This window comes from Bubalus bubalis, chromosome 15 (genome assembly GCF_019923935.1).
Source record: "Bubalus bubalis isolate 160015118507 breed Murrah chromosome 15, NDDB_SH_1, whole genome shotgun sequence".
NCBI lineage: Eukaryota > Metazoa > Chordata > Mammalia > Artiodactyla > Bovidae > Bubalus > Bubalus bubalis.
Genome location: NC_059171.1, coordinates 287,878 through 300,071, shown reverse-complemented (window position 1 = coordinate 300,071; position 12,194 = coordinate 287,878). Strand labels below are relative to the sequence as shown.

The following is a 12,194-nucleotide window of genomic DNA, read 5'->3' as shown; positions in this document are numbered from 1 at the left end:
GCGGGGGATCAACCCCAGCTTGTGGCTCTGGGTGGGAAAGCTCTGTGCTGCCATTCACACTGCAGCCTCCCCGAGGGGTGGGCTGATTCTGAAACAGAGAGGGGCGGGGTACAACCTTGAACAGACTGACACGGCCATTGCAGATGGACATGACATAAACTGGTTAGAAGCAACTAAGTCCAAGACGGCAGGCAATGTGAGTTCCAGCAGACCACAAGCCTCAGTATACACTCATTGTAATACATCGGCATATGCTAAATGACACACCCGTGGGTGCCATGCCAGTTCCAAGGCCGACCATAAAAGGCCAAGAAGTAGGTGGTAACCCAATGCCTGGAACCTCCCGCCCTTTCCCCCAAATAGCTGAAATAATCTTCCCACTCATCAGCCTATGAAATTGGTGAATTGTTGCTGTGTTGTTTAGCTGCTAAGTCACGTCTAACTCTTTGAGACCCCATGGACTGTAGCCCACCAGGCTCCTCTGTCCATAGGATTTCCCAGGTAAGAATACTGGAGTGGGCTGCCTTTTCCTTCTCCAGAGGATCTTCTCGACCCACGGATCAAGCCCACATCTCTTGTATTAGAAGGTGGATTCTTTAACACTGTGCTACTCCAGCCTATGAAATTATCCAGCCCATAAAAACCCATACCCTCTTGCCTTCTGAGATGACCCACACTCTGATTTCGGACTGTGGATCTGAATAAATCTGCTTTCACTGTACTTTGGCTTGCTCTTGAATGTCTTCATGTGCAAAGCCAAAGGCCCTCACTTGGCGGCTGGTCCCAGGAACTCGCCTGAGACCCAGGATGTGACCATCCTCTTACAGTGCACTTTTTTCCACAGCATCACCACACCATCCATGCTTTGCTTCCTCCCCTGTCTACACTGCTTCATTCATTTCCTTACAGGTTTCTCCTAAGAGCTGTTAAATTAAGTAAACAAGGAGGCCATTAGACTGAGATGGATCTAATGCTTAGGAGGTCTGTGTGAGCAAACCAAAATCCAAGCCCTGAAATGCCTTGAGGCTATGAAATCAAACTTAAGGATAATCAATCACATCCAATGAGGGCTTTAAGCTATAAATGATTGAACATTTCTTTCCTTTGCTTCCACACTTTTTCTATATGCCTTTCCCTGAGCTCCTAAACACTTCCAATTTGAACTGATTTTGCTTAAACTCTGAAAATGTCCGACATGCCTCGTATAACAGAGTCCTTCCCCTTAGCAATCACTCCTAGAGAATCTCCATTTCAGACTCAGCTCCCAAAGAATTCTAAGACTGTCATCAACGTATGATCTATTTCATAAAGGAAGAGCAATCTTCAAAGCCTAATGAGATAAAACAAAGTTTAGTCTGCTAGCCACACAACCAGGCACAGGAAGCTTTCTATCTTGAGTCTCATGATCATTTCCAAAGAGATGGAATCAGGTGAATTTGTGCAAATCGACCTATGAGAACTAGACGTACACGCCCCCATCTCTCTTACGCGGGCACCTCTGAGGTTTCCGCTCCAGGGAGAATGACTCAGGGCTAAACTGCACTGTGAAGTCACGTATAAAAGTGGGCAGATTTTCACGCTTTCATTATGGTTGCCTCTGTCTCCATGCCAACATCCATCCTAATTTTAAGTCTTTGATTTTTATTACAGTGAATGTTAGATGGGGGCAGTTTGAACTCCACTCATCAGTTCAGTTCAGTTCAGTCGCTCAGTCAGGTCTGACTCTTTGAGACCCCATGGACTGCAGCACTCCAGGCCTCCCTGTCCATCACCAACTCCTGGAGTTTACTCAAACTCATGTCCATCAAGTCGGTGATTCATTCTGGCACATTTGCTTTAAACGCTTACAGACAGAGACCAACAGGAAGATAACCAAGTTTTCGTGTCCTGCTCCATCTCAGAGGTGATTCAGGCAGGAACTTGCTGACTGCATTTTACAGCAACACGTCAGGCCTGTTACCACTTAACTGCATTAACTGTGTTTCCCAGCACAGCAGACAGTCTTGATTTACGGATGATGCAGTCAGGGACGGCCTGGGCAGTAGCTCTATTTCCATTTACCAGACGGGAGTCCCCTCAGGTCAGAGACCACTTTCTCCCTGTAAGAAGGGGTAGGAAGTTCTTACTTAGGTGATTTTTAGGGCAGATGGTGGAGTTGATATATTTAGAGGCTCCAGAAATATCATTCCATTAATTACACTGTCAAGATCTTGATTACCAGCAGCCTGTTTGACTCAAGCCAGGGCTGTTACATTTACATTTGAGATTCTTCTAATATAGCTGGGCAATGTAGCTAGAGAATAAAATTACTTGGTTATATTTCACTTGGAATTTTGGGGGAATGAATAGATTGCTATTGTTGGAACTGAAGATTAATGGTGGCCTAGTGAAGTAAGTAATAATATAAAAATGTGATAAACTGATGGACGGACAGAGACAGATAGCAACAGCGAGATAGCTGGATAAGTGGATAGGGAGGCAAAAACAGATAAGGATGCATAGAGATGAATAAGGGTAGAGAGAAAGAGATAAGGTAGGTAGATGAATGAATGGATAAATAGAGGGAGAGATGGATAAATGGAGAGAGAGAAAGAGACAGAGAGACAGAGACCTGCCTTTGCACAGCAGTGGTGGACACATAAAAATGGCTGTGCAAGCTGAAATCATACAAAGTGATCTCAACAATCAGTTGGAGAAACTGGTAATGTTCTATGGATTTTCAAAACTGTTATTAAGACATTAAAATTGTCTTACTGTCAGTTATAAAAATAAAATTAATATTTACTAAATAACCTATAATTTAAAACATTGGAAAGATTGGGGATTCAGTGCTTTTGTTCCTTTGTCGAAACCTTGCTGAGAGCAGCTTGAGCAGCGCTCGCTGCCTTCTCGTCACGTCGCGTATGAGACGTGAGCACCCTGTCTGTGCCTTGACAAGTCATCCTCCTCCTTTCCAGGCCTGGATCAGCTAGCAGCCTCTTACACTGCACTTGGACCCTCCAGGGATGTGGAACTTCTCTGAGAGCTCCACGAATATGAAGGCTTCCACTGGCGTCACTCTCCCGGGTCACCTTCATCCTTTCTTCACAGCCGCTCTCATAAGCTTACCTTAGCTCTTTCTGTCTAATATCCATTCCTGCAAACGTCGTATTGACTGATCCCTGGGAGACAAGCAGGAAGCACACCTACCGCCCTCGCTGTCGTGCGTGAAGGAGCAAGTGCGCCGTGACCAATCACAGCAGACTGAAGTGAGCGCCGTGACCAATCACAGCAGACTGAAGTGAGCGCCGTGACCAATCACAGCAGACTGAAGTGAGCGCCATGACCGGCTGTCACCACGATGCTCAGCAGCCATGTGCACGCAGCGACCTGTGGGTAAAAACTAGCAGCAAGACGTGCGCTTTACAAGATTACTCACTGTGAATATGCAGTTAAAACACAGTTAAAATTACTTACAGTTAATAATACAAAATTACCTACAGTAACTGAAATCTGAACCATGTTGTTGACTGGGATTATTTAATTAAACCATGATACCGGAAATTCACAGATACTGGAAAACATGAAAAACAAGGCCAGTGCTCTGTGTGTGTGTATCTGCTGCTGTTGTTTAGCCACTCAGTTGTGTCTGATTCTTTGCGACCCCATGGACTGCAGCATGTCAGGCCTCCCTGTCCATCACCAACTCCCGGAGTCCACCCAAACCCACGTCCATTGAGTCAGTGATGCCATCCAACCATCTCATCCTCTGTCGTCCCCTTCTCCTCCTGCCTTCAATCTTTCCCAGCATCAGGGTCTTTTCAAATGAGTCTGGTGTTCACATCAGGTGGCCAAAGTATTGGAGTGTGTGTGTGTAAACACAAATCATATTCGTATCGTGTGTCCATGTGAGTGTGTGTGTGTGTGTGTATTCTAGTGTTCCTCTTAACCTCTCCTACCAAAGATAATTTCAGTCTTTGTAGGGCAGGAGGGAAAAGATTTTAGGAAGCACTGCTCTGTGGTGGCATGTCCACTCCCTCTGCTGTGGACTGAACGTTTCCCTCCCCCTCAAATCTACATGTTGAAGCCCTGATGTGCTGGCTTTAGGAGGTGGGGCCTTTGTGAGGTGGTTAGGTCAGGAGACTGAAGCTTCCATGACGGAGTTAGCGTCCTTATAAGAGAAGAGCGGCTAGTCCTCTCTTTCACTGCCACGTGAGGACACAGAAGAGGGCTGTTTTGTAACAGGCTCCATGCTGGGACCCTGATCTTAGACTTCCAGCCTCCAGAACCATGAGACATAAGTTTCCCTTGTTTATAAGCCAGACAGTCAAGGGCATTCTGTGGCAGCAGCCTGAACCGACAGCCACCCTTTATTTCCATAAAGGCGAATGAAGGGTCTGAGTATTTTGACATGGCTCTTAGTTCTGAAATTTTGCTTTTGGTATGGGTTCTGGGGGGCTCACTCATGTGAACACTTGCTCCCTGGGTCCCTTTAGCTCAGCTTAGTGGGAAGTTCTGGCCTATAAAGTTAGAAAGGGAAGTGAAGTCGCTCAGTCATGTTGGACTCTTTGCGACCCCATGGACTGTAGCCTACCAGGCTCCTCTGTCCATGGATTTTTCCAGGCAAGAGTACTGGAATGAGTTGCCATAGAGTTAGAAAGAGGGGTTCAAACTCTGGTCCCACCTCTTACTAGAGGAGTCATCTTAGAAAAGCTCCTTAACTTCTCCAAGCTTGCCTCCTAGGCTAAGTCGTGTCCAACTCTTGTGACCCCATGGCCTGTAACTTGCTGGCTCCTCTGTCCAAGGGATTCTCCAGGCAAGAATACTGGCGGGGGTTGCCATTTCCTCCTCCAGGGGATCTTCCCTACCCAGGGACTGAATCCCTGTCTCTTGCATTGCAGGCAGATTAGGGGTTATTTAAAGCACTCTGGCTGAGAAAGACTTAAGCACATAATAAATACTAATTACCAATTTACTGCCTCTCCTCCAATACCACCCTGGGGAGGCACAGCCCTCTAAACATTCCCATTTGAAAGGAACTTCTGTGGAAATGAGGGGAAGTTGAGAACTGAACTGCATCTCAGAGCTCCCAACTGGGTTTTTTTTTTTTTTTTTTTTTTTTAAAACCATGTTGTGTTTTTAACCTGACAAGAAATAGTTTGCAAACTGAGATAACAGGTCAGAGTAAAGACAACACCCGATAAACGGAGCACAAAGCAGAGCTTAACAACTGCCGCGCATTCGCTTATTACTGTTCTTTTAAGTAGCGAGTCAGAGCTTTATTTTTTTCTGTTTATTTTTCCTTTATTTATTAATCTTTGTTTTATTTTCTCTTTTATTTTTCTTTTGTCCGAAATAGGACCATTAAAGACACCTCAATAATAACTGTAAAAAGACTACCTAAAGAATGATGATTCAAAAAATTTGTTTGGGGCATAATGCATTTTATAGTCCAGGGTGGAGATGAGCACTTAGGGGGCAAGCAGGGCTTGCAAGAAAACAGTTTGAGATTAACTTGGTGGCAGAAAGGCTTTTCTGTTGGTGAACCCTGCCCACCTACAGATGAGAGCACCCACGGGGAAAGCAGCGGCCCCGCCACCGCAGCCCGCAGCTCACAGGCCCACGGACGTCAAGGGGACGCGGTGACGGCCCTGTTCCGAGGGGCGGTGTGGCTGACCTTGGCTGCAGCAGGCTCAGAGAACGGCCGCCAGAGTCCAAGGGGAGAGGCAAAGTGGCTGCGACGAGAGAGCTGCACTAGACTCTTTACAAATTAAATAAAGGGGATAATGACCGCACGGCATTGTCCCATTCACTCATTAATCCTGTATCCTGATTTAGAGTGTGGCCGTAAATAAGAGACCTTCCATTTTCCAGGTCCCAGATTCCTCATCTTTAGAAAGAAGCGGCGTGTTTCATCACTCTCTTGGTTCAGGCTGCTAGAATACATCATCACACACTGGATGGCTTAAAGAACAAACCCTCATTTCTCACACTTGTGGAGGCTGCAACTTCAAGACCAGGGTGCCAACACGGGGTTCTGGTGAGGGTCCTTTCCCTGGCTTGGAGAAGCCTCCCTGCTTGATGCATCTTCGTGAGGGGGAGAGACATTGCTCTGGGTCCTCACCCCTTAGAAGGACACCAACCCTATCATGGAGCTCCATCCATCTCCATGACTTCATCTAAACCTCATGACCTCCCAACGCCCCCACCTCCAAATCCATCACATTAGGGATTGGGGCTTCAGTTTACAGATTCTGGGGGGAGATGAATATTCAGTTCAGAGAAGTCACCTCTAAGTTCCCTTCTCTCTGACTACGTATATGAAGATTTCCGATGGCCAACAAATCAAATTCAAACCATCTGTCCCGCTTTCAGGATCTTCCATAATTAGGAGCCACCCAAGGTACCAGATTTTCTCATCACCTTCCTTCAGGATAACCCCACTCCCCTTTAGGCCAGTCTCTGCTCTGCCCTCCCTGCAAACTGTAAGCCACTGCATGATAAGTTGCTTTAGTCGTGTCCGATTCTTTGCAACCCTGTGGACCATAGCCTGCCAGGCTCCTCTGTCCATGGGATTCTCCAGGCAAAATACTGGAGTGGGTTGCCATGCCCTCCTCCAAGGGATCTTCCCGACCCAGGGACGGAACCCGTGCCTCTTCCACCTCCTGCGCTGGCGGCGGGTCCTTTACCCCTAGCACCATCACCTCCCTTTCTCTCAGGCTCATTCTCCTCAGGGAGTGACCGAGTTCTCCCCACTGACTCAAGATCATTTTGTGAGAGCCATTCTTCTAGTCCCTGGATCATCTCACTGTAAAGAGTAATGTTAATATAAAGTTCTCTTTCTGTGTAGTGAAGAGGAAGCTTGAGGATTTGCACTGAAAAGAATTTTAGAAGGGAAACTGTTGTTGCTTCCTATTGTTTTAGTTCATGTAAATGCCAGTTCTGAAAACTTGAAATTGAATATAATATGTACACACTTTGTCCTGGAGCCACTGTTATTCGTCCAAAAAAAATAAATCAAAGATTAACAGTATAGGAAAAGACAAAGGATATCAATTTAAGATAAATTACAGCTGAATATATATAGGATCATCCTTTATATCTTTACAAATGCCAAGTGAATTCTCTGATATTTGTGGTAATACAAGAAAGCCACAGTATTAAGGATTTGCCATTTGTTGTAACATTTTGCTAAAAACCATTCTAATGTCTCCACATCAGGATTCAGAATCAAATATTTATTCAAAAAGATTCCAGTTTGGATTTGCTCCCTTGGGCTTGATCTATGGTAATCTTTTAAGAAGTTTTGAAGATGAAGGCAATAAAAGACCTCTCCCTTCTGATAATTATCCATAATAAGTCATTACTGATTGCTCTTACGGGCATAATGCATGATTCAATTTAAAGAAACATCTGAAGATCTGAAAGTACATCAAAAGAACAATCATATTCTAAAAACAGAAAGCATTTTATGCACCTTTATGACTGCTCCATTGGAATGCTTAATGTGTCTACGGATAATTGGGATGAAACAAAAGGCATAAGCAGACAGTTTATAAGTGAGAAAATGGAACCTTTGGAAAAAATGCTAATATCACTACTAATGACGTAATAACCATTTTCCAACTATCCGAATGGTAACGGTTTTAATTGCAGTTGGTGCTAAAAGAGATGAGAGAACGGTACCTTCTAGGGTTGACAGCATCTGGTTACTTGCGAGGTGGAGGGATGTGTGTGCTGGACAGCCTCCCCTTGCCTCCAGAGCCAGGCCCCACCACCTGCTGCCCTGCTCAGAGCCCAGGGAGGCTGACCTTAACCGAGCACCCGTGGCCCCTGCCTCTGGCTTCCAGGCAGCCTCGACCCAGGGCAGCCACCAGTAGGAGGTCAGCAGGCAGGGATTCACGGGGCTGTCTCTGTGCTAAGAGGCCACCGCTGTCAGCGAGTGGCGCTTTTCCAGAGCTGCGAGTCTTGCTAGCTTAAGGTCGCGGCTCCTCTTCCTGGCCACTTCCAGGTAAAGGATGACAGTGACCTCTCACCATTCAGCTCCTGGTTTCCTCTGTCTTGGCTACACTCACAAACTGTCACTGTGTTAAATCCCGTCCAGTCACCCCTTCTGAGTTTGCCATCCATCTCCTGCCAGACCCTAACCTACACAGCACATGCCTGCATCCACTCTGGACCCTAACCCAGTAAAGACATTTTTCATCCTGATCAACTCCTCCCCATTGCCTTCTACAGCAAATGTCTGTTGTTCTTGCTTCCCCAGAATCCATTCAGCCTTCTTCTTCCACTGTAGCCTACTTTCCCATTTCAGAACTACCTCTCCTCATCCATCAGGGCACAGTTTGGATAAGGCTGACCTTAGTACTTTTGTTGGAAATATGGGAGCAAAGAGCCTTCTGTTCACTGAGGCAGCCAGCTATAAAAACAAAACAAAAAAACCACCCAGACAAACCTGGAACTCCTGGGCCGAAGAAAAAGGCGCTTGCTAGGGTATTAACCAGCAAAGCGGAGAGGGTGCAAACCACGCAGAGGCAGGCCCGTTGGCCTTCTGTGAGCCCTGGATCCCGCCGTGCCTGAAGCTCACCCTGGACACTGTGGTTACCAGAAGTGCTGCTGCTGCTAAGTCGCTTCAGTCACGTCGGACTCTCTGCGACCCCATAGACGGCAGCCCACCAGGCCCCACCGTCCCTGGGATTCTCCAGGCAAGAACACTGGAGTGCGTTGCCATTTCCTTCTCCAATGCATGAAAGTGAAAAGTGAAAGTGAAGTCGCTCAGTCATGTCCGACTCTTCGCGACCCCATGGACTGCAGCCTACCAGGCTCCTCCATCCATGGGATTCTCCAGGCGAGAGTACTGGAGTGGGGTGCCATTGTGCTAGGTCCCCTTGTATGTGCTCAAGCTGAGCTGAGCTTTCTGTCACTTGCAACTGAAAGATCGCAGACTAACAGGACTGCTCCTGAAACAAACACGTGCAATTGGAGAGAGTAAAAGTGGAGAGGGTGAGGCTGTGACTTCTACACACTGCCGTCCAGATTTGCAGGCTGTTTTCACCAAGAAGCCTCACACCAGGTCACGAGGCGCCACCTGTGGCTTTTGTTTATTATGATCTCGCTGTCACCACCTCCTGCATTGGCCTTTAGTCCTTTGCGATCTGCGAGACATGGGGCAATACCACAGCAAACAGCGCACTCTGTGTGAAGTCGGTGGCTGGGACCCACGCACGAACTGACGCAAACAAAGAACAATGGTGGAAAACAGCCAAATGCCCTGTTCAAGTGCCACTGAGCCAGGCCTTCTCAGATGACCGCTCACTGGCAGGAAAGCTGTTATTGCAACAATCATTATTCCAACTTACCGCCTATTAGAAAGTGAGTCCCTGGGAGGTCAGACTGTCCCCAAAGCCCACTGTTCCTGAGCACTCACGGTCAAGTTCAAGGAACAGCAATCAGGTGTAAGGACAATGGCAAAGGCTCAACGCTTTGAAACCAAGAGGACGGTTAACTCCCAGGAGACTGCCGCAAAGTGAGTTTTACTATCTTCAACACACCACATCACTTGGGAAAAGAAATCAGAGTGACAGTGTTACCATGACCCCAGGTCTTTTACACGGCAGCTGCCCTCCCTGTACTCATGTTTACACACCTGTCCCCTCCTGCCTAGCACTGTGCTTTGCACAAAATAGGTGCTCAGAAATGATGATGTTTAGAGCCTGCTGGCTTAAGAGTATAAATAAAAGATGATATCTGAGAAGAATGCACACAGAGTAGTTGCTTAAGAAATCTTCGCTGTTATTATCATCACTGTATGTGTATGTGAGGTCAACCGCTCAGTCGTGTCTGACTCTGCAACCCTATGGACTGTAGCCCAGCCAACTCCTCTGTCCATAGGATCTTACTGGCAAGATTACAATTGCTTTATTTGCAAAGTAACTGTGTTAACAGGTCCCTCAAAACCCACACAAATCCCTTTTTAAAGCAACAATTCCTACTTCTTTACCTGCCAAAGAGACAGTTCTATTGTGCGTCTGAGTTATTTCCCCTGCCCTTCCCCTTCCTGTGTACATATGAGAACCAAACTGTCCGGCCGCTTGCTCACTCATTCATCCAGACAATAGACAGTGAGTGACCACTTGCATTTTGCCACATACTGGACTGTCTGTGGGGAATCAAAGTTGCTGAAGACACAGAGCTCCTGCATAATGCAGACCCGCTGGAGACAGACAAGAAATCCCAGTGAGCGACTCAGCCTGTGGAACGAGGCACCCAATTTCAGGGGCTACAGCATGTGCTAGGAAGGCCTGGGGAAGACGCTTGGATGGGGGATGTTTCCTTACCTTTTCTGCAAGCCAGCCAAGGTGCCTGATCTCCCGGCCCCCAGCAAGGCCCGTCGAGCCCAGCTGCTCCCGGACCTCTGCGATCACGCGGGTCAGCAGGTCACTGACGGTCGCGTGGATGGCACTGAACCAGGCCTGGGCCGTGGCGGAGTCCTTGCCCCTCAGGACCACGGTGTGCTTAGCATCTGGAGAGTGGATTTCAAGCTGCCTAGAGGAGCAGAGAGAGAAGGGTTAGGCGGTTCCCTGGCAGATTGTGCCTCCTCAAGCCCTGACCTACAAAGGTGAATTAATTTCTTTTTTCTATCATACATTTTACTTTTAATTTTTTTAGCTTTTTAATTAAGCGTTTTTTTGGAGTGGGTTTTTTGTTTGTTTGTTTTTTTGTTTTTCCTTTTGGCCACTCCATGAAGCATGCAGAATCTTAGTTCCCTGACCAGGGATCGAACTGGGGCTCTCTGCAGTAGAAGCACAGAGTCTTAACCACTGGACTGCAGGGAAGTCCCTAACTGAGACTTTTAAATTTATTTTTTAATCAAATAAAAGAGTCTTTAAGCTCTAGAATGCTTTACAATTTTCAAAAGTTTCACATAGATGAGTTCATATCATCCTATGATAACCCTTTCCCTCCCTCCTATCCCTACGTTGCCTCTCCCCACTAAAGTGAACTAATTCTTCATTCTTACTTTAAGCTTCTTTTGCATGGCTTATCTCAATGGCCCCATCATCCATCCATCCATCCATTCACTCACTCATTCATCCACAAACATTGACTGTGCTGAGGCATTGGTTGAGCTACTGAGAGCATAGCTCTCTAGTCACCTGAATTAAGGATGCCTGGCCTTCCTGTTATTCAGCTGTGTCTTATTAGCAGCATCATATTAAGACTTCCAAGCTGTGAACTGATATTAATCTGCCTTACTTCTCCATCCCTAGAGGACTTTAACAATATGCTCACGTCCTAGGAGATACTGGAGGGATGTAGACTGAAATATCTATCCACCTGCTTAATTCTACTGCTCATTATTAATTGTGAATATTTTAGCATCAGAGACGACCAAAGTTTTGCATTCTTCAGGAATCCTGTCTGTGGCACATTTCCCTACCTCTTCATCTTTGTGCACGTGTAATGCAAGGCTTCCCAGCTGGCTCAGTGGTAAAGAATCCGCCTGCTAAGAGTGCATGCAGGTTCGATCCCTGGGTCAGGAAGAGCCCCTGGAGAAGGGCATGGCCACGCCCTCCAGTATCCTTGCTTGGAGAATCCCATGAACAGAAGAGCCTGGTGGGCTCTACAGTCCATGGGGTCGCAAAGAGTCAGACACAACTGAGCAACTGAGCCTGCATGCAATGGAGTTAACTGGCCTAGGACGAGGTAACAGTGGGGAAAGAGAGGCACTAAAATGTGGGGTTTTTTGGTTGTTGTTTTGCTTTGTTTGTTTTTTTAAACCTGCACTGGGAGGCTTTTGGGATATTAGTTCCTGGACCAGTGATCGAACCTGAGCCCCCTGGTGGTGAAAGCTTGGACTCCTAACCACTGGACCACCAGGAAATTCCCAAAGAGTTATATTTAAAGTCAAACTTCAAAGTTTATGCAAGAACTCCAATGGGATCACCTGAGATTTAGTGCACGATTTGCATACTGTAATTATATGGTAAAAGGCAGAAGTTCTTGACAGATGCTCTTGGTTTTTAAATTTTTTATTGTGAAGCACAGTATTGCAAAATCAGGACAAAGAAGCCCAGGACACCACCCACTCTGTTTACTCTGATGGTTCCACTCACTCACTCACTCATTCTGTTCACTCAGTTTACTCTGATAGTTCTATTTTATATAGCTATAATATATTATAATGTCAGGGCTTCCTAGGTGGCTCAGTGGTA

General features: G+C 46.5%; 1 protein-coding gene across 1 annotated transcript in view; it reads right to left on the bottom strand.

The window, feature by feature from the left end:
* SNTB1 (syntrophin beta 1) overlaps positions 1-12,194 on the bottom strand; it is a 253,150-nt gene that overhangs the window by 78,644 nt on the left and 162,312 nt on the right. Inside the window, exon 3 of the mRNA XM_006074717.4 lies at positions 10,317-10,524. Coding sequence (XP_006074779.2) covers positions 10,317-10,524 — 208 coding nt within the window. The remainder of the gene's footprint in view (positions 1-10,316; positions 10,525-12,194) is intronic.